The sequence below is a fragment of the Carya illinoinensis genome, chromosome 1 (genome assembly GCF_018687715.1).
Source record: "Carya illinoinensis cultivar Pawnee chromosome 1, C.illinoinensisPawnee_v1, whole genome shotgun sequence".
Lineage (NCBI taxonomy): Eukaryota > Viridiplantae > Streptophyta > Magnoliopsida > Fagales > Juglandaceae > Carya > Carya illinoinensis.
In genome coordinates this window covers 56,937,908-56,965,631 of record NC_056752.1, presented here as the reverse complement: position 1 = coordinate 56,965,631, position 27,724 = coordinate 56,937,908, and the positions used below count along the sequence as shown (strand labels likewise).

Below are 27,724 nucleotides of genomic sequence, written 5' to 3'. Positions count from 1 at the left end.
GATGGTTGTTCATGTTTTCTTCATTCTGGAATGCCTCTTACCCAGGTTTTCAACCTTATTGATAACGGATTGGCAATAGGAGGAGAATGGGATCCATAACATGTTAATTTTCCATCTATTTTAAGATTGAGATGCCATGGGGTGGATGTATGGTAACCACATCATAGATGACTTTTGAATGAAGATTTTCATACATTCATTTCCATGATATCTTTTAGCATCCAAAAACAGTGGTCCTATAAAAGCTTATAAGATTATAGCAGTTATCAGCAAAAGCATGAAGGCTTATTACAATGGGATACTTGTAGGGCATAACTCAGTCTATGGCTGGTGATGTCATACATGTGGCTTTGCGTTGCATTACCAATTTACCAGCATAGGACTATACTAGAATTAGAGCATATACACTTTCTTAACAGGGGAGTTCTGAAGGAGATCTTCAGCAATCTGATCTCTTCAAGGGTTTTATGCTTCTGTTGTTCAAGTAATTCATTGAGATATAGAGTTAGTTTTGTTTGCCAATTTAGGACTCAAGGGCAAGGGAATACCATGATCCCAGAAACAGGAACAACTTCTGCCTGGAAAACATTCACAAAACAGTATCTGCATTTGCCTTGATCTCTTTGTCAATGTAGAGTTAATGGGTGCTAACCCTTGTATGCATTCTTTCTGCCTGTGTTTCGGATGAACAAGGAAGCCCTATCTAAAGGACGGAAATTATGAACTTTTCCATACTAGAATTTATATTTATATGGCTCGGTTTCTTTATTGTTATTGATTTTTCAGTTCTGCTTCTATTTGGCAGTCTTTCCGTCACCTATGCTACAGTATATATATGTGCGAACAGATTTTGAGTGTTTATGATAAACAAACTTAATGGTTGTATAGGATGAGTAATTATTAGATAGCCTTCAGAATTATGGATATATGGTAGGTACTCTCGCAGTATCATTAAAAACTGGATCTAGGAAAAGTACTTTAATCTTCACCTGATTCCTTGATGAACGAAACTTTCAGAAGTGCATAGACTCGCAGTATCATGCTAGGAGCTGTAAACAAAAATGAGACCCTCTGGATTTTAATTCATTGGCCAGTGATAATCTTTTAATATAATGAGTCAGCATCCCATCAGAAATATTTCTTGTAAAAATGCTTTTAGGGTGGCCCCATTTAAAGTTGATTCTGATCCAACGGTATATTTGGCCGTGGGTGTTCTTAATGCTATGCCTTTCATATTGTGGCAAGAAATACGATAGAATTTCGGGCACAACATGAGAAAGTAACTTGAGATCTGTTGAGAAGCTTTTACCTTTACTAGGTTTTATTGAGAAAGCAAAAATTATTTAGGTGGGTATCCAACATCTTCTTCATCCACATAATTTATGAACAAAAGTGGATTCGGCCAAGTCAATGGCACGGGCGAGACCAGCTGCCTTGTTCTGACATTCCTGTTGTTCGTCCTCGGGAATACTGTCAGCGACTATACCGGCACCGGCTTGAAGGTTAGCAACCCATTCCTGGCGCCTGGTTGCATCCTTGTAGAAGTACATGGTGTCATATCGGCTTCCTGTGGGAAATACAATCGTCCTGAGGGCTAGCGCAATGTCCATGTCCCCAGAAAAAGAGACACTTCCGAATCCACCACTGTATGGCCCACGCCTTGCTGCTTCCAACTCATCAATTATTTCCATGGCCCGGACCTGAACCGATAACGAATGACAACCAGAAGAGGGACAGAGATCTAAAACTAGCGATCTACTTTGCTCGAGCACCACACATTTTTTTTTTTATAAGTACTTCGTCATTGTTTAGAAACAAAATAGGCGGAAGAAGGTAAATGAAGAGAAGTGAATCGAGTTATTTCAAAAATATATATATATATATATATTTCAAAAAAAAAAAGAGAAGTGAATCGAGCAAAATAACTCCGAACCTTTGGAGCTCCACTAACAGTTCCAACAGGCAGTGCAGCACGCAGGGCATCCCAACAAGTGAGATGATCTTGCAATTCTCCCGTAACCTGCACCGTGATGCTTTTGATACTGTAGTGTCACATTGGTTTATAGAGCTTTTCAAAGCAATTTTAACGTGACACTTGGAAATCACATGGAAGCAGGCATTATTATCTATCACCATAATCAATATGAAAATTTAAAAAAAAAAAAAAAAGAAAAGAAAAGGAAATTCACCTTTTACCTCAACCTGGGAAAGTCAAGAAACGAATATTATACAAACGCTACATATGGCAAAACACTCATACTACCAACAAAAACCAAAACAAATTGATTTCAATTCACTTGATATTCGAATGCCAGACCTAATTCCATTAACCACTAACCAAACACAGTGGAAGCAAGGTTTTTCGTCCACATAAACTGAAGTAGACATTTATATTTTATTACTGTAAACTAAGTGCAATAACTGTTTCACCTTAGGGCTGATAGTATTCAATTCAAAACTGGAATACACATCGCCAACGTTTAAGTTCTGCGGTTGCTCACTCATTTATTTTGAGGCACCAAATATTATATATATATATATATATCATGTGTGTCCTAACTCAAGGTTCCTGTCCTACTCAACTATCAAGTAGTAGAGCAAAACCAGGACGGATGACACAGTTCATCTTACCTATGCTTTATGCAGATAATCACAAGAAACATTTCATGTTACAATTTCAAACAATAAGAGACACAAAAAGCACAGATCTTACTGTGGAGCTTATGTGCATCACATGGGAATACCGTTCAACATTCATAAGCTTTTCCACCTTCACGGAACCATATTTGGAGACCTAAATCAAGAATCAATGTCAGAAATACCAGTTTTTGCAGCTAACAGTAAGTCATTAATAAGAAGTTATGCCCTTTCTACTGCAACATAGAAGAGAGGAGATGGTTACTCTTAACAATTTTCACAATCCACAATCATGGGTCCATTCATGGAGACAATAAGCGATTATTCATGGGAAAGACAATAAGAGATTTGTAGCTTTAACAGTGAAGCTTCAGGTTTTATATTTCCTCTTTAATTGACGAAGGCAAAAAATGATATAACTAGCAGCTTCTAGAAAATAATAAGGAGAAGCAAAACACAAGATATCCAACAAGAAGTTTTTCAAAAGCATAGACTAAATTAAGCACAATCAATTGCTCTTAGCAGCTGGATATTATACAGGATAGATACGCAATGGAAACAACTATTGTACTACGTAATGGCTTCGACTAGTTACAACTTCAATAATGGCATTTTAGTGACAAAGGAATGGAAGATGACAGAATAAGAAAGCAATTACAAGTAGTAAATTTAGTAATGCAGCCAACACAAACAAGTTTAAGAGTAGAGCTTTAAAAGTTGCAAAACTGTCTAGATTATTAGGAAAAGATTTAGTAGAATTAGAAACCTTTCCGACATCATTTCGACCCAAATCAACTAGCATGATGTGTTCTGCACATTGCTTTTCATCATTAAGCAGCTGAACTTCTAACATCTGATCTTCATTCTTTGTCTTCCCCCTTCTTACAGTTCCAGCCAACGGTCGGTTGACAATCTTATTCTGTCATGCATTATAAAGATGGATATCCTTGTTCGTAAATAGTCAGAGAATAAGAACAATATTGGAGTTAAGAAAGGAGCAGGTCCTTTTGTTTGAGGATTTCAAATCAATGAATTCCCAAATGATTTGTGATAGTTTACCTTCCTTGCACGTGTAAGAATTTCTGGACTTGAAGCAACAAGAATGCATCCTCTAGCCTGATGGGGAACAATATAAACAAAAAAGAAAGAAAAAGTTCAGAACAACTTTGAAAACTCATAAAACCAGGATATTGCAATTACAAAAGGTTTAAGAGATGCAAACTTGTAAGTAAGTCATATATGGACTTGGATTCACAACTCTCAATGCTCTATATACTTCAAATGGGTCTGCAAATGTTCGGCGCTCAAAACGTTGACTTAATACAACCTGGAAGATATCCCCTGCCAGAATATGTTCTTTGGCCTGTAGTACAGCCTTCTTAAATTCTTCACTTGTCATGGTTGACTTATTTAAAGAAGGACCAAAACGGTGAGTTTCTAATTCCACAGAACCCGAAGCAAGCCTTGGGCTGTAAAATTGGGGATGAAACAAAAAGTTTATAAGGTAACTTTACTACCTCCAGTATTTTATACAAAGAGCAGCAGTCACTCACGGTTCAGTATTTTGTACTCTGGACACCAATACTTCCAAGCGTTTGACTCCATCTTTATAAGCCTTCTCAACGGAGGTGTATCGATCCAATCTTACCCAGTGAATAACATATGCTTTCTAAACATGAACAGAACACCAAGAGGCCCTAAATGGTTATGTCCATGACATTTCTGAGCAACATGGAAATCTTAACATATAGTTTTATTAAAAAAGAATATGAATGTTACAAAGGGTTCAAACGAAAATCTTAAACTTTTAAATGGAGAACAATGTAGAACCACGAGTGGGGCACTTGAAACATGATACACACATAAATTCAAAACATATAATGGGTATAACTGGTGAGAGGTCACATCATTAATGCAAAAAAAAAAACAATATACCTTCTCAACGTGATCAAAAACAATCACATCATCATACAGGCCAAGATGTATATCAGCAAGGTTTCTATCATCCTTTGGAGCCTTTGAGAAAGGCAGCTTTTTTTTCTCCATGTAGCGAACTGTGTCATATGAGAAGTAACCTACCCAGCCACCTATTCAAGACAGCAATTAACCACTAAGCAAGGTAAAAAAACAACCATTAAGCAAGGTTTGTCAAAAAGAGGAGGAATGAGCAATTGCATCTTACTTCCTGTGTCGGACAACCAAGTGAGTCCCAGTGCTAGAATTTATAACAAGATGAAACTAAACATATGTTCAGTTTTTAATATATGCAGCATGCCATGAGGGAATCTTTATTAAAATATGCACAGAACTTGCATATTTATATATCTCTAGCACTTGGGGATTCATTATTACAATTTACAACTATATGCTTCTATGCACATACACCCACCCACTTGGTGCATCCCTATTACATGTACATATGATGATGTCTATATCTTGCATGTTTCAATGATTTGATACAATTAAGGAAACCCAATTTGAACTCAAGGTTCCCCATCAATGACAAAATCTAACCAGTGATTATACAGCTACTTGATCCTCGCTCTCTTTTGAGATTTGACCAAACAAAGGGTTTCAAGTTATTTGACACATTAATTCCTCTGATTGAGACTATGCCATATTCCTTGGAGTTTAGTAAATTAAATGGCTATTACAGCCAAAAGTTGCCAAATGACACTTCATAGTCATAGGCCCCAAGGACAAGTGTTCAGCACCATAACGAGGATGCGACAAACATGCGTCCTGGAAGAACTAAAAAATTTGTCGTCACAACAGAATATTACTTTTCTTAGAATATTCTTTCCTTTGACCAGCCTCAAATGATTGCTAGAGCCGATAACTCCAAACCCTGATGACCCGACAAACATATGTTTTGGAAGAACCTAAAAGATATGCAGTTCCAACCGAGTAGTATTTTTCTTAACATTTTCCTTCTTTCTTTTGAACTGTCTCAAATGATTGCCAGTGCTAATAAGCCCAAAACCTGAGCTTGCCAAAAAGCAGTATGGTCGAGCATAATGGAAAGTTTTTGTTCTTTCTTCTGAGAACCTGATTTTACTCCTACATCTATCTCGATTTGGTTATTGACTTCGTTAAGAAAAAGGTTTATCAGTTATACATGTGCATGCATTTATATGCTGTATACATATCTTGTAAACTATGGACGTTACAAGAACAAATGCGCCGCACTTCCATATCAGTAATAAGCAAAAACTATTTTCTGTGCACTTCCATTTCAGCTCAAATATAGTAAATCCAAACAACCAACTTTCAACCTATGTGAGAGTAAAGTGGCTTTCCTCAAAATCTTTTCCTTTTTCTAAAGTAAGATAATTTTGTTAAAACCCAATAGGAGTTACCAAAAAAGTCATGATCTGGTCATACCTAAGATTTTAATTTTATGGAACACCAGTCATCAACAGAGTTTTTATAACACTATGTATTTTGAAGTTCATCAATAAGTTGATTATTGTGGACACAGACTATAGACAGAGTTATCTTCTCGTACCACAAAATGTATTTGGAAGTTCATCAACAAGTTGAGGTCTCCAGTCCTCTGAGATTCTTTTTGGGATCATCATTGGATCTTCAACAACCTCCTCAGTCAAACGCCCTTCCTCATGGTCCATTATGGTAACGTTATTTTCTTTTGCCACTATTTCCATTGTTGGCTGAGCTCCAATTATGCTATAACGACCCTAGTACAACCAATGCAGTAGTGATTTGTAATATAATATGGAGAGACTCGTAAATTCAAGACCTAGAAACAAAAAATTAAACCACAACTTACAACAATTGAAGCAATAGGATGGGGCTCCACCGACTCAAAAAGAAAGCTTGGAGCCTCCCGATCATCTTCTTTAACCAAGCACCGATAAGCTATAACTGGAGTAAGCTGATCCGAGAATATGGTTCGGTAAAGTGGAACTAGATTTGCATGTTTAGCCACTTCCACGAATTTTGTCTCATTGTCAACTGAAATAACAAAATCAAATTCCTTATAACTTGTTCTTTTAAAAAAGAAAAAAAAAAAATTCTATACTGAATTCTAAATTCAGTTGCTTTTGATGTTTGAAATTTTTATAAATGTGATTCAGGATAATCGACATCGCCACTCCTCTAAGCCTATTCAAATTAGCAAATCAGTGGAACCCTTCTCTTCTTACTAAGTATTAGCATAAATTATAAAAACTAGTGTTAAATAACCAATTGTCTAAAAGCTGAAACCGGTAGGAAAACGTGAACTAGCTTATTTAATTTATATTTCAACAAAGATAAAACAGAGTATCAATTTCAAAATGTTTGTTTTGTTTCTTTTCCGAGCTTTTTCCTTATTTGGATAGCTAGAAAATATAGTAAAGAATATAAAATGAAAATCCTCAATGTTACTTTTTATAATTGCTGAAACATTGAGACATAAGCTGCTAAATTGCTTTTATCATTGAAAATCCAAATAATTGATAGATAATAATACCAAAAAAGACAAAAGAGAAAAAATGAAACACGCAATCACTTATAACTAAACGTTTTTCAATAATGTATTTGGATGTTTCCTTGTTTTTAACCAGAAGCGATAAAGCTTAATAAAATTGACTCGCTTCGTTCGAGCAATATTTTCCCTTTTCCAAAAACAAGGGTTATTTCATTCCAAGGCAAGAAGCTGGGGACAGAACCTTTCCGTTCCTTCCTTTAATTTCTCGGCGACCAACCAGAGTTTAAACAACACCGGGAAGCGTATCAATTACCTAAAGACGAGGACGAGCTTGTTAGAGAGCAGCATTTCAGTGTAGGGATAAATGCAACTGAGCTTGAGCTTCTTCTACCGACAATGGCTGGGACCGGTAGAGGGGCCAGCAAGCGCCCGCGGCTGGGCGGAAGCAAGCAGTGAGAAAGGCCGAGGCTCTGCATTGTGACGGAGATCCTCGAAGAAACCGTAATAGCGACGGGAGGAGGAGAGAAGACGTTCAGAAATTGTAGTGGTGCTTTGGGGCTTCGCTCCGACTTTTAAACTGAAACGCTCAAAACAAGAGAGAAGAAACTGAAAGCCTGCCTGCGAGGCATCTGTACCCCTCGGTGAGGCTTGGTACCAGTGTTTTAAATTTCGTACGTATGTGCATGCCATATCGGCCCTGTTTCAGTATAGAAATTTTCCCTGTTACGTGCCTATTTAAATACTGGTCAATAATTTCGCCTATATCAACGTACGTAACGGTTGGTATTTTGATTTTTATTTTATTTTTTAATTTTTTTAAACTATAAGTTTATTTTTTTTATTTTCAATTTAAATCAGACTATTTATAATTTTTATATATATATATTTATGTATAATTTATTTATATATAGACTATTATTTTAGAATATAATTAATATATATAATTTATTCAAATATATTTCAAAACGGTATCGGTATCGACATATTTTCAAGAATGTCAAATCGTATTAATTGATCGTGTTCGTATCGTGTCAAAATATGTATATTATACTATATAGGTCAATCTTAACTCGACCCGTTAAGCTTATTGTGTCAAAATCTCAAACCCTAACACGACCCATTAACATAACGTATCGTGTCGTGTCAACTCATTTTTACCTATTAGTAAATATTACGAAATAGATTAGCATGACATAGTATGATTCGTTTCAAACTATTTATGTAAAATTGATTGAATATGTTTGAAATTAACCTATTTGACCTAATTAAATTTAACATAATTTTATATAAATGTTAAAATTACAATATCTATAAAAATTATAAAATTAACTATAAGTCTAAAATTACAATCCAAACAATAAAATATCAAAATTAAAATTCTAACAATTTTATTTTTAGGTATAAAAATATAATTGTAAATTTAACTTTCTTAACGTGTTATAATGGGTTATAACGTGTCAAAACGGGTTGATCCGTTAAGCAATTATGTCTTAACAGATCAATCCGTTTTGACTCGAATCTATTAAGACTAAATCCTAACCCGCTATTATTGTGTCGTGTTCGTATTGGATTAACGGATCGTATAATAAATTACCATCTCTACATATTTCTTTTCAATATCTTAACAACTACGGTATTCAAAATATTGATTGAGAGACATATGTTATATATGCAGTCGTGCATGAACTTGTTGTATTTCTAATATGACCTTTGGATATTGAAAGTTGTTGATTTTATCGTTATAACTTTTTAAATTTTTTATATAAAATATAATAAATTTTTAAATAATAATAATATTAAAAAATTATATTTTATTTTATTTAAAATTTTTATCTATAACTATCTTACCTCATTTTACTATTTAAATAGTATCTTAATATGTCATTTTATTCTTATCAATATTTACTTTTTTAAACAAATAATAATAATCTCTTTTTTCTTTTTTTTTTCTCAACAGAATCATTTGGGTGATTGGTTCAAGTTCTTAATTTTTTTACCATGAAAAGGGGAAAAACAAAATCCAAAAATTAAAGCGAGTGTGAGTGGGTTAGATTTTATTTGATTAGTTCAGATTTTGACATTTATTAGCATCGTCATTGATTAGTTCTATTTTTTATTACCATATAAAAATAATAGATTATGGAGGGATTGAGCCCAATAAATGAGTATGAGTCCAGCCCACATTGCCTAATAACAGTAATGGTCTCCTTATGTGGATTATCAGTTGTACTACTGAAGTAAGTGTACATTCACAAATTTGTCACGTTTTCCTTGGTTTCCATACGAGTTGGCCCTATAAATATAATGAGACATTGAGTGAAAAAGCCCAAGATGGATCTTTCAGTTCCTGAAAGCGTTTTACAAAGACCCTTGAAAAGAAATGTTTTACAAATACGAAAAGCGTGACCAAACCGGACGAGATTGTGAATGTCGTGCGCTTCTAGAAGGTGCAAGAATGGAACAAACACCCTTTACTTTTTCTTTTTTCTTTTTTTCAGTGGAATAATATATGTGACTATAGTATTTATCAAATTTCAAACGTGTTACATAATATAAATGGTTAGGGAAAATGCTAGGTTGGTCGCTGGTTTTGTCTCTTAAATTTGATTTTTGACTGTTTATGTATTTTATTTTTTGTAATGATTAAAAAATGAATACTAATAATTTTGTATTTTTTTAAATATTTTAAAATGTTTGAAAGAAAGTCGAGCTCCAAAACAGCCACCATCAGGTTTATCCGATGCCATCACGAACAAAGTCGAGCTCCATATGGTATGGTTACTCGTCTTCTACATTTTCTTCTGCAAGGCATTGGAACAACAATACCTGGAGAGATAGAAACGCATTGTCCATTTAATAAAAATAATAAATAATTCATAAGATGCAAGCTCGCAATGAAAAGAAAGCACCTATCTTACAAATTCAAATTCTTTCTTAAAAAAAGCAAGGACTCGGTAGTAGAGAATATTGCTCTTCCTTTTGGTACTCTCGTTGCAATAGCTAAACCTTTTTTATTTTAGCCACATTAATATGAGACGAATTTATTTTTATCTATTTCATTCATATCTAATCCTAGTAACTCTCAATTATTAATAGAATTCATTACTTTTTTAATTTTTTTATAAAATATTAAATTCATTTCAACCAATTTTTTATATTTAACATATTTCATATATATTAACTTATTTATATTTAAATATATTTTAATGAGACTCATAAAATATTACTATTTATATATTGATTCAAATTATACGAGATTACTTTAACATCTAAACGCAAGCTTATCCAATTACTAGAGGGTTGGTAATTTTTATTTTCTAAATAGAGATTTAGATAGTGAGTCGAGATGAAAGTTAAAAGTTAAAAATTAAATAAAATATTGTTATAGTATTATTTTTAATATTATTATTAATTTAAATAATTTATTATATTTTATATAAAAATTTAAAAACTTATAATAATGAGATAAAATTAAAACGCTTTTTATCCAAACCCTGTGTTTCGTCCTTCAATTCAAAGTCACGTTAGTAAAAAATTAAAAAAATTCTACGTTATAGAATTGAACTAGAATATGAAATTTGATGATCACTGTTATTTCCTTCGATGGAAAGGTAAGCCTTGGGAAGTGGGAACGATTCAGCACCGCACTGTACCTGGTACCGAGTGTCAAAAGGAAAAGTCTTGTTGTAGGCAGATTGCGTACCCCTAGCGCACCGATGCTGACATGTCAAATGAAACGGTGTGTTTTATTGAAATGGAGATTTGCAGGGTGTATGAAGCGGGAAGCTAATTTGCTTTCATCAAATGTTGCGTCTGAAGCGGGAAGATTGCAACTCGAAATCCACATCTCCATCTCCATCGAAATCGTCCCGTGGCTGAAACCATTACCATTGACCATCTCCTCCCCCATCTGAAACCATTGAAATTTCCTCCCCATCTAAAGATTGAAATCACTAACCCTAACCCCTCTGCCCATCTGGAGACTGAAATCCCTAAACCCTTCCTAACCCATCGCAGACCAAACCCGTTGTGTATCTGGGATTTTACTCTCTACAGGTTAGTTCGAAGTACTTCCTTGCCTTAGTGAGGTTCCACTTCAAAAAGAAAAAAATTCTTATTCTTTACATTATTAATCTGGTGCAGTGGTGTGTTTTCTAGCTTTTCTTTTTATAATTGTGAGAAATCTACAGCACCTAGAAGTTTCAATTTTTAATTTTTTTGAGCCTAGCTTGATGAATAACAACGATGCCACTTGGAGGTCAATAATGTGGTTGCCCGGAGTTGAACTTGATGATTTGTGATTTTTTCAAATCAGCATAACAAAACTGTAAACAACTCCTCCCCATGGTGCAGCAAACCAATACCCAGAGTATTTTCCCTTGGAAAATGCTAGTTGACATTTTCGGGGTTGATCATGCTTCTGTAAGTTTGTGGGCCTGGATATCTTGCTAGTTTTTCTATGTGAAAACAATTGGCAAGATAAAGCTAAAGAAGTAGCGAGTCTCTTAGGTATGCAATTGAAAATGTGTAACCTTGTAAATGTCTATAGGACCATATATCCAGTTGTTTCTTTTTTCAAATTTCTTTCCCCCTTTTGTTTTTTAGTTTCAATTTTTACACCCCTTGTTTTTTTCAAACCTGAGAGTTTTACCTGCAAACCCATAGGATCTTGAACGGTATTTAGTTTTTGCAAGAGACTGTATTTGTATTTTCTTTGTTCTGGGATTTCAGAAGGGATTGCATCTCAACCGTTACATATTCATAAACAAAATGTTTTAATTTGCATGCAGATGAGATGTTGCACTCATCTATGAAAATAAGCACAATGTTGAAAATAAGCACTCATTTGTGAAGCGACTTGAAAATTAAATATACATGCATCTAGTTGCTAGTTGAAGTTTCAGCTTGATAATTATTTACTTGTTATCTTCACTAATAAATGCATTATTTCTATGTTGATTAGAATCGCTATTGGTGATCTATTTAACCTGGTCTGTTCAGCTAAATGGTTGTCGGTGGTGCTTAAAACAATCCATACTTGTCTGGAGCTGCAAAAAGGAATCTTTTCTTTAATCTTCTATATGCTGAAGGCAGCAGCTCAATGTTGCAGTTATGATGAGGATGCGCAGCATAGATCAATGGATGTACCAATAAGAAGTGATTTGATTCAAGTTTGAAGCACTATATGGACAAGGGAAAGTAAAAGAGAATTAGGATTGGGGCCACTAAAGATGACATAGTGATCTGCAATTTTAAGGAAAATATGACAATTTTTTAGGAAGCTGCCAATAAGCTATTGGTTTACCAGAGTTTTGGTTATTCTTCCATTTAGGTCCTAACTTTGTGAAAGCTGTTTGATGTATCATCATTCAAGTAGTTCTTATATTGTAAATTATTATATTTGTATAGGGTTGTCACATTTATAATAGTTTTGTCTTATTTCGGATAAATTGTATATAAATAGCAAGTTGTATGGAGTAGATCATTTTTTAATGTATCAACTGTAATGCTACTTCTCAAGTGTTTTGGTTATGATATACAAAAGGGATATTTGTAGGTTCATTAAATTAACCTTTGTAATGAAAAGTTGTGTAATGAAACAGCTTGTGCACTTGGTTTTGGAGAGATTCCATTGAAATGAGAAACAATAGTTCTTGAAATAAGTTCATAACTTGCAAATATTACAGCAAATGAAACACAAGTAAACAAATATTACAACAAATATTACAGGTCTCAAAAAGCCTAGTATGACTTTATCTCTAACAAAAAAACTACTTCCTTTCTTCTGACCCCAAGATTGTGGATTTGGGTGACTGTTGACCAAGTTAGACTTGCTCAAAAATAAAACCTCCAATATGCATCATGTGCAACCTTCATCTAAGTAAGAAACCTGTGAAGTGGATACAACTGATAATTAACTACATGCATTATCTGTCAGCTTATTTTCATAAAGCAAGAGGATTAATGGTCCAGGTAGGTTCTCTAAAATAGCAACAGCCTAATGATTACTCCCATTGGAAGAATCTACTCCCCAATAATAAATTCCCAGACTTTTCAATTTGAGTGATTTCAAATGGGGACAATTGCGGTCCACAGCTTCCAGAAACTTTTCTATGCTCCAAGGACGGTTTGAAATTTCAAGCTCCTTCAATAATGGAAGATTTGCAGCAGCCTCAATCCATGCATCATCAGAAATACTGAAGTAATAGGTAAAAGCTACTTTAAAGGATCTGAGCTCCCTTGAACTGTTTAAAAAGCAATAAAAAAAGATAAAATAAATGAGCCACAACCACATAGAATGCGAATTGTATACGAGAATAAAGTCTCAATGAAATATTTTTATTGGTATGCATGTCATTGGGGCCTATATTTCTATGAGGTTCAATTAGGTGTCAATTCTGTCTATTTTTTATCATACAGAAAATATTTCAAGAAATTAAACAAAGCCCAATGTGGAGTGTGTGGAGCACTGTCCAATACTCCAAAACATGAAATAATTTAATTCATCCCAACGCACAAAGCTTCCCAAACTCAGGCACGTACTACTCAAAACAATCAACATAAGCAGTTGTAATCACTTGACAAAAAATATTATAATTCATCCTCAATTACTGAGAACAAAAGCCATTAACATCAGTACAAATATAAATGCCTATATAAAATAAGAGAAGCTAGCTATACAAGAGAAGCTACAATCTATCAGTGGTAAAAGTCTTAGAACTGCATCTTACAAACCACAAGTGGAAAAAATATAACCTGGACTTAATAACCTGTTCTCCAATCATCCTAGGTAATCGATATACATTCTCAGTTGCAAACCACTACAAGCAAATCCCAATTTTCATACCAATAGCAGAAAATTGACTAAAAGCTAGAGGATCAAATTCAAGGTTGTGTCCCATAAATCAAAGCAGAAAAATGTAGACCACCTAGAGATACATAGGAGATGCGTGCTCCTTCCCTATCACCATCTAGAGAATCTCCATCTAGAGAAAAGGCTCAAAATTTAGGTTGATCAAAGAAAGAATACACCACCAATATGAGGGAGTACTTGTGCACGTACACAATATATACCTCATTTTATTGTTTTCCTCTTCTTTTTTGTTACTTTGCAGAAGGATATGTGGAGTGAAGAGGAGGATAAGGTACTCATTCAGGCGCATGCAGAAGTAGCAAACAAATGGGCAGAGTTGCAAATATATCTTGGGAAGTATTAAGCATTTTTTGAAAAGATATAAACTTTGTTTTTGGTATATTTCTTTTTAATTATTTGTGTCCCTCCCTTAAGCATCCAAACATTTAAAACAATCTTATTTTTATAAAAATATTAAAAACTATACACCTAGTTTTAATGTAACACCAAATATAACAAGACAAATTGAATTTTTTTCTCTTCTAAAAAAGATTTAACTTTTTCAGAAATCAATAATTATATATTAATTGCGCCCTTGCTGAATTCACAACAATGGATATTTCAAGCCTATTATGTTTTTATGTCCTTGTTTTTTTTTTTTCCTAAGTTGGGTAGGAATGCAGCCACTAACAAATTCAAATTTAATGCAAAGAAAATATTCTTGTATCTACTAGTGACCAACAAATCATGCTGGTCACTGCTCAGCTTCAAGGAGTTTTAGTTCTTCTACTTTCACTAAAACCAAATATTCAACAACCAAAATCTCCAGATCGAGTGCTCTCAAGAGGTTTTACATCCAAAACATGGCCAATTTAAACAGAGACTAGTAAGATTTCTCCTGGCTATTACCAAAGTAACCTAATATAAGTTAGAACAGAATACATAACAATAACACAACGCAAACAAGGAAAGAGCAGCAGAAAAAAATACAGACGGAGAGAAAGAGCTCGTGATGTGGGAAGCCGAACCTCTTTTGTAAGCACAAAACACAGAATTTGTGCACGTTGAGGAAGATAGAAACGGAAATAAAAATAAAGGAAAACTCTTGAATCAGGCTTGCTTAGGAGGTGGGTCACGAGGAGATCAGCCAATCTGCAACGGAGATGAAAATGGCGAAAATAGGGTGGAATTTGGGAGAGGGGAGACGGAGGAAGGATGAAAATTGAAAAATGGAAGTTGAGTTATTTCTTCTCTTCTTCTTCGCTTCGTATTTTTCTTTTTTATACAATTACACAAATGCCCCTGCCACGTCATCCTTCGGTGCACAATTGGTACACAATTTGCCTGCAGCTAGAAGAACTCGTGTCAAAAATGGAGAAAGTGGCTCCTGCTTTATTCTTACTTTTATTTTACTTCAATCAAGCCTTGGAGCACAGACCTAAGACCAGTGGCCTCTCTTTTCCCTTTTATCACCAGCTTTCAGGCCATGGCCGACTCGAACTCCTTCGTCTTTGGAACATTATCAGCTTCTTCTGCTTCTTTTTCGTCCGGTAATCATCTCTCTCTCTCTAACACACACTCGCTAGTGATCCAACTAATTATAATAGCATTTCCACAATTTTCCGATGATCAGGAACATTTGATGTCAAAGCCAAACTCCGCCCACGGAATCGTCTAATGGTGGCGAAAGGTGGTAGGAATCGCAGCTCCTTCAGGGCCAACACCGAGTCCTCTGCAACAAATTCAAATTTGTCAAATTCCACTCTTACGACTCCGTTTTCCAACCCCTTCCCGTCATCACATCCTCTATATATTACCAGTACCTCTGGTGCCGGAGAGACGACGAATTTCCCTGCTCCGATTTCTTCCGGATTGCAGTCGTCTAACGCTATGAATTCGACGGTGTTTGTGCATGTATTTGCCAGCTCGTTTGTCACCCACGGTAAAACACTCTTGTCATTTTCTACAAATGCTAAACCAATCACTGTGGCTGGTGATCATCTTGTTCGTGGATCGAACCAATGTTTCTTTCGTGTGTACGTGTGTATTTCGTTTCGTACACGGTACATCCAAGTTAATTTGTCTAATAATATTCCACTATCTTTTAAAAAAATTTTTAGATAAAAAGGTCATGCCATTGAGCTCAGATCACGCAGAGAATTCATGGAAAGACGCTCAACCCAATCAGCATACAATTCAGAAAGAGATCGAGACGGTTCCGAAAATGGAAGAAACTTCTGAATCTGTTTCGTCTCCACGTTTACCACTGATACCCATTTCGCGAATTTTGAAAGGCATCCCTCACAGTCCTCACTTTCTTCAGATTCGGAGCTACTCTGAAGTGGCAAGGAAGAGTTTGATGGCCGGGTGGGATCGAGCATTTGAAGAAACGGTCGAAGAAATCCATACTCTGACAGCAAATGATTTCTGGTTTAGGTCCAGCAAGCTGTGGAAGACTATGGAGGAGCTTCAGAGTTTGGGGTACAATGTGTTTCGGCCGAGGAAAAGATTAGTGGAATTAACCGAGTGGAATTAACCGAGGTGATGGAGGAGCTCCAGCTGTTCAAAATGTGGATTCGGCGATTGAAGAGCAAGGCCGAGTCTCATAGAATGGAAAAGTGCAGGCTGGAGAGTGTAATTTTGGGCCTACAGAAAAGGGCTGAGAGAGAGAAGGCTGATTTAGTGGAAATGCTGGAAGAGGTGACACAGATGGAAAAAGACACGCCCAAATTTTATGCTGCCTTTGCTGCGTTAGCCATCGAACCCATGTAGTCTAGAATTCTCTGGGGCTAGTGGTTCGATGGCTATATGGTACACTCTAAACTGGGCTTTTCGGTGGTCTTTTAGAGCTTTCTGGAAGCTCGGTTTTGTTGAATGTAACAAAGGGCTAATACAGAGACGCACAGAGCCCGTTTGTAATTTTTATATGAACTGTATCAAAAGAATTTCAACTAATGCTGCATTACGCCTAGAAAGAAGATATTCGCCTTTTAAATTATTTCTTAAATGAGCAATGTTACTCTTTGTTGTAAATTTTATCATATTTGGTGATGTGATACATTTTACCTACCTAGTTGTCTTCCAGTTAAATAAAAAAATCAATTAAAATGATCTATTATATCAACAATGTATGATTAGGATGACAAAATCCAAGATGAAAACCATTACTTATCTTTAAGATTAATGTTTCTTGTTTGAAGGGAGTAAGAGAGGAAGTTAGTTTAACATGATTTTGGGTAAAAGCAAGTACGTACAGCTGAGAATGACAATATTTACTACCAAAAGCTTCATGATATCTAATTAACCCTTGAATAAATCGCAAAGAAAGGAGCAAACCTTTATTCGTAGGGGAAATTTTCCGGTTGTAAGGGGAGCGGAAGCATCCATTTTTTGGTCACCAAATCACAGTGTCGCTATTTATTACCCAATAACGAATATATGTCCTCACAACAATTGGAAAAAAAAAAGGCTGAGATGTTGCTTTCACACTTTTGTTACTTTGTATTGTAAAGAAATATGCTTTTTCATGGAAAAAAGAAAGAAAGAAAAAAGAAAAAAAAGATCAGAACAGTATGGGAACGTGTGATTTGATGAGGTGATGGCGTCTTTTATTTGATAAAGCCCGTTTCCTCTTTTCTCGTATTTTTTCTTAGAGACTTTCTTTAAAGTTGCTGGTTTCTGTCATCATCTTATACGTGAGAAAGAAAAGGAGCAGAAAAAAGATTGATATTCGAGACGAGAACTTTTAACTTTTTTATCTCATGGATGCAGGCCGACTGCTTGTCATGCATTGGTGGAGCTTAATCAATTTCTCTCTTTCGTTGACTTAAATGCTTAAATGAACTATTATGGGGACCAATTTGCTCCTGCGCAACTTAAAAAAGCCAATTCATCATATCTGGTTTTGTCTTGGACATCCCCATGCACGCCGAAGCTTTATCATAATTGCATAAATGCGGCAAAAGAAAAAATGAAGCTGAGCGGAAGCTGTTCGCTACTTCTGTATATGGCAGTAAAGTTGAAATTAGCTACAAAAACCAAACCATGCACCTTTACAAGCCATCCACATCAACGAGAGGGACCCATGTTTAATAATCCACTGCATTTGACTAGTCAGCGTAGAAGACAACGTGATTATTCCGCAAAACGACATATATAAGATATATGTATATTGTATAACGCTGTGTTATGCGAGTGAGCAAAAATAAACAAGAGCCACTCTGAGGTGGCTTAATTTAGATTATTAATCATAATAATACAGACTACACTGTTTTGTAATATTCACGTGAACTCACATGGAAGGGAGCTGGAATTTGCTAGCTAGACACAAGTTTCCGAATTTGAAAGCCACGTGAAGCAAATACAATGGCCAGCATGCATGTACCAAAACTCATAGAAACAGATATGGGAGATTTGGTAAGATTTAGCCAAGAAGATAATAATAATGACTACTGCTGCATGCATTCCAAATCAAATTATAAGTGTTCTTGGTTGGCGTCCTTGGCCTTTATAATTGGCATGATCATCTGAATATATTGTTTACTTGTATACTTGGGAAAAAAGATATCCAAATGTAAGGCTTTGATATTAACTAAAAGGAGAACACCTTTCACAATACTAGACGTAACAAAAGGATAGGGACATTACAGCACACCGCAAGCACAAGGGGAAATGTTGATGCTCCTTATGTAATATGCCTGAGAAAATTAGTGATTTTTCGCGGGTGTGGCTCGGGGCGGGCACTGATAGCACTTGGCAAAGAGGCCGAAAGTGTCAACTTGGTTGATGAAGTTGTTCATGCTGGCCCACCCTCCAAAGCCAAATCCGACTACCAGCACCCATACCACTATAAACGTGTTCACTACATAAATGGCAGTCCAGCTCGGAAGGAAGAATGGAAGCTTCTCTGCCGCATTCTGCATACACCAGAGTTACAAAACTAAATGTTAGGTATAAATAAATGGGTTCTGCTACGTAGACAAAATCACAGTTTGATTTCGTAGTTGAAATACTAAGCAGTTTTGCTTAAACAAGTAGGGAGAGAAAGTACATGCAGTCAAAATATTAACCAAATCTGCAATAAGATAGGAAGATGGGAGTAATTAATTCCTTTTTCATTTTCATTAGTATAAATTAGCAGAGTAAGCTCAATGCTTCGGCTCAGCAATGTCATTGGAAGTCGCAGTTAGGTCCAAGAATTAGACTGGTGAACTAAGTAGGGTCGACTCCTAGAGTTGAATTGGCTTGGACCAAAGCAGTCCAAGAGGTGGCCAGTACAAGAAGAGTAGAAATGTGACAGTGTGAAATAACTGAATGACAAGGAGATGCCACCAACCTCATCTCTTTTTCATAAATTTCCTGAAGAGTTTGTGGGGCTATATTTGTTTATGGGATTGAAAGTCACTTCCAGGCCAAATCGACAAGCTGGATCCATAGCCTCAAACAATTAAAACCTTGCCCCCTCTCTTTTGTCATAAGAGGCAAGTATAGCTGTAAAACCCTGTAGTTTTGTGCCCACGTAAATCTGGGTGCATCCTTGTGTTCCGAACTCAAACGCTTACTAGTTACTGTAAGAAGGTAAATCAATGGGGCTCTCAAAATGAGTTTCCGAAATTTCATCCCCAAAGAAAGAAAAAGGGGAATTTTGTATTGAGATTCGGACGCTTCTCAGAATCAACAAATCTTGAATATAACATTGACAGAACGACAAAATGACAGGCTACCAAAAAATCTGTAGACACGACCTTAAAACAGATTAATATTAGGTACGCTCTTGGCTCACCACTAACAGCTTAAAGACTTGGCAACAGCAAGATAGCCAATAAATTTGCTCGGGGGTCAGAATATCACCCCTCTCTCTAATAATTCAATAGCTGAGATTGACTAAACAGTGATTAAGATTGTGTCAATGAGCAATATGCTCGCTTATATGGATATAAGAACTATTTCGACCACCACACACCAGATATAAGCATGTGTGCCCACCAGATTACAATAGTCGACATTATGGATGGAAGTGAGGCAGGTGGTAATGCATTAACAACTTCAATGGTGGACTAGACAATGCCAGTTGGATATGAGTACTACAACCAAAAAAAATGAAGATAAGAGGCGGGGAGATCAAACCATTTACCTGTCTTGCGGAGGCAGATCTGAAAGTGAACATATGTGCTAAAGAGGGGATGATGTAGACCGTGAAGCTGACCAAAAGAGCCCCCACAGCCGAGTTGATGGGACCAAAGAAGGGAAATATAATGGCCAAGAACCAGATTGGTATTACCACAGGCAAACGCACCAGTGCCCTTAAAAATATGCTCTTCGTGTCATGCATTCCTATAACTTTCTCCCACACGAAATACAAGGGCGTACAAGCAAACCCAAAAGTTATGAACTGCCAATCATGATATCAAATAAATCAGCTGAAACGTGTAAATTAATTTTCGTTGAAGGGAAAATATTGTTGGTTAAAAACGGAGCATCGACATGTTTTAGTGTTGCTCAAAGAAATAATTAAAGCTCTGGCAACAACAATTCCCTGACTAATTAAATAGCTCTGGCAATAACATACTGAAGCAATTTCCCAGGTATTCTTTCATTGGTGCATCAGGCTACATGCATTGGTTATGTAATCAAGTCTAAAGGGAAAGTGTATGGACCTGGTGAATGAGCATTAAAATGACTGCAGCATCACGCCATCCATTCCTGGGAAGGAGCGCAAAGGCGTTGGCATGGGTCAGAAGTTGGTCGCCATAGGCCCAGTACATGGCAATCGCAGATGGAAGAGTAAGGGTGAATACATAGAGGGTGGCCAGGAGATATATGTACTTGAATTTCTGAGGTTTCCACATTGCATGCATGATTTCCCTGTAAGCAATATGAATGATCCTATAAACTTTACCAACCATCATCAATTTCAATTCCCGTTTATCATATACAAATATTTTCCTTTTCACTTAAAAAAGACACTTCTGAGGCACAAAGTATGGCAGCAAAATCAATACTTTACACTTGACGAGGACTAGAAAGAAAGAGAAAAACGAAACAAAACCCAAAAATCCGAGGGATCTTCACTTGACTGGACCGTTGAAGTGCGACCCGGATGCAATGAACAATTATAAGGCACTATTTTATGAACATCGTTTATTGAAAGAAGCATGCATAATCCCAACTTGAGTGAAATAAAGACGAAGATTTGGGATGCCTATTAAATGAACCCACTACCTCAAATCTCTATTGTACTGACATAACATTTTTTAATGGAAGCCACTGAAAACCATGTCAGAACATGAGTGGAAGACCGAGTGCATAAAGTTAGTAAATGGAAGCCGAATGACTCAAGAGTTGTGAAAGACCAAGTACATCACCACATGGTCAAGCTAGTATAGAGCAACCAAAACTTACGCTGAAACTTCGTTTATAAAATGAGGGAACCTCACTCACTCTTGTTACCTACCAGAAACAACAGAGCATATTTTGGAAATCATCCAAAAAATAAAATATTTCCCTTGCATAACCATCTAGGTTAACTTACAAACTTTGCGTCCCATTTAACTACGCGTAGGACATTAATGGAGCTAATAAAATAATTCGATCGTGATTTTGTCTTTTCCCTCAAAGCCCATTTATGGCATATTGCAGAGGCTTTCGAACGAAGATCACCGAGCAATAAATTTTACCCTTTTTTAATCTCTCTGAATTTTCAGAGAAGAATATAGCAGCATGGGTTCCTTTAAAAAAGTAGGATATGGTCAAACTCACACGGTGACGGCGTGCCCGCCGAAAGTATACAGTATATTGGTGGCGCCTGTGAAATACAAAACCAACTTTGTTGGGCCACTGTGCGTAACACCCTCTGCCTGTAAACCAGTAATATATAAATATATTATATAAATATAATATAAGAGTGAAAAAGGGAAGCTCTAATTAAATAAAGCGCACACAAAGAAGGAAGAGGCTCGTGAGAAATGTTCTCAATTTAATTTTTTGTACCTGGCCATTAACAACGGCTCCAATGGTCAAATACCAAGCAGTGTAGGTGGTCATTCCCAGCCCAAGGAAGGACCAAATCCTGTAGTTGTGGAATGAGGGTATGAACACGGTGGTGGCACAGCAAGCTCCAAAGATATATGTCCATGTCCTCTTGTCCAAATGGTCGTCTATGTAGTATATATTACTGTATAATTAATCCCACGTAAAAGCACGAATTTTTAGTAATAAACATAACCCAAATCTTATAATCGCGTTGAAACTACAAATCCAAAGGCAAAGATGGAAAGCCAAGTTTGAGAAAAGAATGAAGAACACCTTGCACAAGCTATGAGCTGGATAACAGATCCAAAGAGAAGGAAGGTACAGTTGAAGGCCAACCCAACGGCTTTCCAGTACGGGCCAAGTAAACCATCGAGCACTTCAAACCACTGTCCATAGATACACAAAAGAACAATTCTTTTATTTTTTACTCAAATTCAAATAAATTTGAGTTGCATGAAATTGTACAGTGTGACGGTGTTCTTGAAATGCTTACCTGGATAACATGGTTCTTGAAGCTGGCATTCTCTTTCTCCTTCCGGCTTCGGTACTCGACGTATAGAATACTGATCAGATAAGCAGTCCAGCTTCCAAGCAGACCATAAAAGACCTGCAGTATAATCCCTGAAAGCATACCCATTTGAGAGAAAGAGTATGGCAGCGTTAACAGAACCTGAGCCACCTGTAAAACCAAAACCAAAACCAAAAACTAAAATCAATAAAATCTTTCTCTGATAAAACTGATTGAAAAAATATTTTTATGAATCCAACTTATGACCTGAATTTTTTTTTCCCTATACCTGGTTGGATGCACAGCTGAACCATGCATCATAGACAGACCCACCATGCCAGAGAAAGCTTTTGAGGCCCAAACCCGACTCGTCTGCCTTCTCTTCCTCTCTGTCATCACGCTCAGTCAAGTTGAAGCTCGAGACCATGGCCTCCTCCGCTTGTTTCTGAGGTAACATTTCTTACAGACGAAGTAGATCTGCAACATACAGCTTATAAATAAGTCGGGAAAATCTCAAAAATAAAATCCAAGAAGATTCTTGAAAGAAATCATATATTGTCATGCAAAAGAAGATACCAAATCTCGGTCTCTTTGGCTCTGCACTTGAGGGTTGATGAGGGGATTTATAATAGGACAAGCAGAGTAAGCAAGAGACTCTTCGTGACAAATGTATGACAGTCCGCAATCCGTTGCCTTCTTTTACTCCTTAGAAAGAGAGAGTTAAGTGCTCGTCTCGTTTTCCCTTTCGAACAAAGGACGGCAACGGTGCCACTCGTATTGCCTAGGCAGTCAGTTACAGCTTTGCCCAAGGAAGTTACAATTTTGCAGTGTATTAAACTCTCCAAAAGTTCACCCAATTCCAAGATTGGAAGTGCCTTAGTTGTCACACAATGTTCTCTCTCTCTCTCTCTCACTCACCTAATATCCTATGACTTGTAGCTTTATCTGAAGAATAGGCATGATTAAAGAATAAGACGGAAAATAAACCAATAAACACTGCAGGGGCACTCTCTTGAAAGGGAAACTTTGAGTTGGACTCCGCGTAGAAGAACAAGAGCCAGTAGTTGTTTCTTGGGGCTTGATTCCTGGGCTTTGAGAGTCGAGATCTGACAAAAAAGAGCACCTCCTGTAAGGGGGAATTAAGGAGGAACTTTTGCAGGACAGTGAGCACTGGTTGTTAGTATTTAAGAACCAGAGCCATAACAAACGAACACCACAGCACGAAATCTTTTTATTTCTCTCTCTCTTTTCCTCTGCCACTTTGTTTTCTGTTAACGGTTGCAGAGATCTTAGCTTCTGTCAATGTACTTGTTTTATTTTCTTTCTAGTTTCTACTCTCTCTCTCTCAGTGTGCTGTAAGGGCTTTTTAAAATAGTTGGACGAGCCTGTGCGCCTATGCAGTTCCAACTCTCAGTAAAGTAATTCTGATAATTCAATTTCCCAACTAATTCCGAATTCCTGTCATTGTAATTCGTGTCGATTATTCCTCATTCCTCCTGGATTGTGATATTGAACAACAGCTACTACTGAATAAAGTTTTTCTTTTTTTTTTTAAATAACGGTTGAATTATGAACAGTCATTTTCATTGTAATCCATAATTATGGAAATTATAGAATTAGAGTAAGGTGCAATATAGATAGTAAGAAGAATAAATGGTTTTAAATAAAAGTTAAATAAAATATTATTATTTTAAAATTTAAATTATTTATTATATTTTATATATAAATTTAAAAAAATTATAATAATAAGATGAAACCGTTTCCTTATCAAATTAAGCCTAATTGTTTATGTGAAAATTATAATTACTTGACAAGAAGAAATCATAAGGTTGAAGTAACTAAACCTCCGAGTTACAACAGAAAAGAAAATTTCTATTATTTACAGATCAGGGCGTAGACGAATTATTTATTATAAGACCATTATATTTATAACAAAAGAAGATAGTAATATTTTTATGTTAATTGATATGGAAGGCTTCTACATTATTTGCATGTTAATAAACTAATTTATAAAATATATTTTTATATAAGAAATCAAATCAGGCTTTTTTCTTTAAAAAAATTAACGGTTATATATCATACTTCAAGAAATCGAATACTTAGAAAAACAGAATTAAAAAAAAAAAAAAAAAACAAGTGAAAGATCATTTGTAGCTTTAATCATGTGACATTTTTTTTCTCTCACTTGGAGAATCTAGTGACCATCTACTACTATGCTTTTTGGTACATTAATGTTGTCATATTGCCAGTGAAAATTTCACCATATGTGCATTACTTTTTCCTTTGCTTGTGGGTTGGGACACCCACCCATGTGGCTTCAAAGAGATGCTGACCTGACCCCAACCCCAAACTCAGCATTTCAACCCCAACACCAACCCCAAGTGTGAGAAGAGTTGGCAGTGATGAAATCCACCACAACCAGAAAAATACAGCAACCAACTTCTTGCCATATTAGCCTAATTAAGCCATGGCGTTTAGAATTTTCCATCCAATTTATCATTTATTTTTTAAAAGAACACACCAATATGAGCTGCATATTCTTGATCATAAATACTTTTAAAAATGTGGTATCTTTTCAAGTTATAATTATATTTATAATCTTTATAAATCGATGAATTTGGTTAAAAAATAAAATAATTCTATTTAAAACTCTTTATCTCTCATATTATCTACGTGAAATAATTTCATTGGAAAGGGAAGAGTCACTGCTAAACAGATAACGTAGAATTGAACTTTGACTAAAACGTGGAGTTCGATAAGAATTTGGTGAAGCACTGTGGAGCACGAAAGAGTCAGAGCGGTCAAAAGTAAAATGGAGCTGGCTCGCAAGCAAGCATGCATGCATGCATTGTGCAACCCTTTATTGGATGTCTTTCATCTTTACGAAAAATCACTCCATTAACGTCAGTTTCCCCTTATCATGAGAGATAAATAAACACGTTTAGTGGAGGGACCCCTTCTCACTCGTTTCTTGATCATCTTTATTTTTTTTTTTATCTTTTATTTTTAATTTTTTTACTTTCTCCTTAATATGCTCTCTGTCTCCCTTTTTCTCTGACTCTTGACTAATGATAATAATCCCATGTTAATTTGCATGCAGGTTCTCTCCCCCCATACTGGTGATTTTACAGGACCATTATCCTAAATCTAATTCCACCCATCAAATCCATTTCATCACCGATTAAGCTTTTCCATGCAATTTTAAAACACTATTTAAAACAAAATTTAAAAGTGACTCAATAGGTAGGTCGGTAGGTGATCCAGCACTTCTTTCAAAATCAACGTTTTTTTTTAATAAAAAATAATAATATCGATTAATTAGAAGTAATAATATATGATACGATTTTTTAATTTAATAAAAATTTAATATGAAATTAATAGTTTAAATTTAATATTAAGGAGTTCAGATCAAATTAATTTGACGTGTTAAAACGCAATTTATAAAACAGGTCATTAACGGATTAATCTGCTTAACATGAAACCAACCCATTATGACTTATTTAGATTTTTACTCATAATCATAATTTTATTATTGTTAGATTATAATATTAGTATTTTTCAATATGTTTATGTTTTTATTATTCAAATTGTAATTATGAATCTATATTCATATTTGTTAATATCAAGATATTAATATTAATTTTATTATAAGTTTAAATTTGAAAAATATCGATATTTTTTGTCAGTAGATAGTCTATTTATTTTTTTAGATATTGTGGCTGATAATAAATATAGATTTTAATTTTTATGTAAAATTATGTTAATCATGTCAAATGAATTATGCAGATTAGTTCAACCCATTTATATAAAATAAGTTAAAATGAATCATGTCGTGTTGATTAATTTCTAATTAATTATTAAACAGATCAAAACGGGTAATACGATATAACCCATTTAAGTTTTAAGTTTTGAAAATCTGATATGTTTAGCTTAATGGATCATGTTCGAATTGAGTTATATAGTTAAATATTCATAACTTGACACTACACAAATACGAGCCGAGAACACAAATTGTCACCCCTAGTGTTAATAGTAACACAATTAAATTGGGTATTCTCATCCAACAATGGTGTCAAAATGATGAAACATGCAACCACATAAGCATATATGCTTATTTCAAAAAGATTTGAACATTTTTTTGGGGGGTGGTTTTATGCCGGAGGTTGCCAAGTCCGGATTATTAAGGTTATAAGATCCCTCCAACTCTTTCATGCAATCTTTACATGTTGCAAGTTGCAACCACCACTATTTCCCGAATGATATCGGCATGACGATTTGTATGCATGGTAGGGGGGTAGTGGGTGCTGATCTTTCCATTCCCATACGTAGGAAAAAGGAGTCTAAACGTATAATCATGATTAGAAGGAATTTCTAGATGCCCACAAGTGAAAAGAATATTGTTTGAAATACCATTGGAAAGGTTTTAAAAAAAGAAAGAAAGAAAGATGGGATTGATTTCGCTTTCCCCACACTTCAAAAAGCATCTCTATTAGAACTTTTTTTTTTTATGCAAATCTCTATTAGAACTTAATCACAATAAAAATTGTGTGCTGCAAGATACGATCTTTATATATGGGTCACCAATCGGTATTTTTCTGGCACTTTTCCCCCCACTGGGAATCAGTTTTGATTATGGGTCAGTACTGAACAAGCATCCTAGGACATGCTTTAGCTTCAAGTCCCCACAAATTGATTTACTAAAAGTTCAATTATTTGTATCTAACACGAAACAGATCATTATGTAGTAGTGTCATAATTGGATTCATTATGTACCATTTCAAAATGCCCCAAAATATTTTGGTTTATGAATGAAACAGCAGTGGGGGAGAATTATGAACATAGGACCAAAAATCTTCATTGCTGGGCGGCATGGAAACAACGCTTTACCAGTTTTTTTCACTTTCAAAATGTTCAGTACACTTTTAAATATTACCATTTATCATTGACATATATATATATATATATAATGGTGATATTGAGTGATCTTATGACCTCAGTCCATATAAGCTACCACTAGAAAGTAAGCTAAAGTTGCCCAAAAAAATATACGTTGCATTTAAAGCATTGACTCTTTTACATTCATGTGGTGTTGGTATACGACTAGTCCAACTCTTTTGTCTTTTTTGTTTTTTCTGGCGGGGTATTTTATTTATTTATTTGGTCACAGGGTATCATTAATTTCCACCGGCATGACTGTTTAGCCATCACTGCTATGGGGCCAAGAATATGCCTTATCCGAATTTTGGGCTTGGGGCCCAGTTAA

General features: G+C 35.5%; 3 protein-coding genes and 1 long non-coding RNA gene across 4 annotated transcripts; 2 read left to right on the top strand and 2 right to left on the bottom strand.

The window, feature by feature from the left end:
- Positions 1 to 1,292: 1,292 nt before the first annotated feature.
- LOC122291960 (anthranilate synthase alpha subunit 1, chloroplastic) lies at positions 1,293 to 7,727 on the bottom strand. Its single transcript, XM_043100036.1, has 11 exons — positions 7,383 to 7,727; positions 6,428 to 6,612; positions 6,146 to 6,335; positions 4,573 to 4,724; positions 4,191 to 4,306; positions 3,860 to 4,106; positions 3,697 to 3,753; positions 3,404 to 3,556; positions 2,714 to 2,794; positions 1,934 to 2,020; positions 1,293 to 1,700 (listed from the first exon to the last, which is right to left on the bottom strand). Exons 1-11 carry the CDS (start codon positions 7,543 to 7,545, stop codon positions 1,368 to 1,370), a joined length of 1,764 nt encoding a protein of 587 aa, XP_042955970.1. The 5' UTR covers positions 7,546 to 7,727; the 3' UTR covers positions 1,293 to 1,367.
- A 3,137-nt stretch (positions 7,728 to 10,864) lies between these two features.
- LOC122291956 lies at positions 10,865 to 12,570 on the top strand. Its single transcript, XR_006236817.1, has 2 exons — positions 10,865 to 11,125; positions 12,033 to 12,570. It is a non-coding gene; the product is annotated as an uncharacterized LOC122291956 (long non-coding RNA).
- Positions 12,571 to 15,317: 2,747 nt separating this feature from the next.
- LOC122291949 lies at positions 15,318 to 16,955 on the top strand. The gene is made up of 3 exons (XM_043100018.1): positions 15,318 to 15,472; positions 15,556 to 15,864; positions 16,043 to 16,955. Exons 1-3 carry the CDS (start codon positions 15,409 to 15,411, stop codon positions 16,456 to 16,458), a joined length of 789 nt encoding a protein of 262 aa, XP_042955952.1. The 5' UTR covers positions 15,318 to 15,408; the 3' UTR covers positions 16,459 to 16,955.
- Positions 16,956 to 18,358: 1,403 nt separating this feature from the next.
- LOC122291941 (auxin transporter-like protein 1) lies at positions 18,359 to 23,814 on the bottom strand. The gene is made up of 9 exons (XM_043100006.1): positions 23,038 to 23,814; positions 22,751 to 22,938; positions 22,447 to 22,632; positions 22,227 to 22,339; positions 21,912 to 22,095; positions 21,681 to 21,778; positions 20,579 to 20,786; positions 20,056 to 20,313; positions 18,359 to 18,838 (listed from the first exon to the last, which is right to left on the bottom strand). The coding sequence occupies exons 2-9, from the start codon at positions 22,916 to 22,918 to the stop codon at positions 18,629 to 18,631; spliced, it is 1,425 nt and encodes a 474-aa protein (XP_042955940.1). The 5' UTR covers positions 22,919 to 22,938; positions 23,038 to 23,814; the 3' UTR covers positions 18,359 to 18,628.
- Positions 23,815 to 27,724: the final 3,910 nt, after the last annotated feature.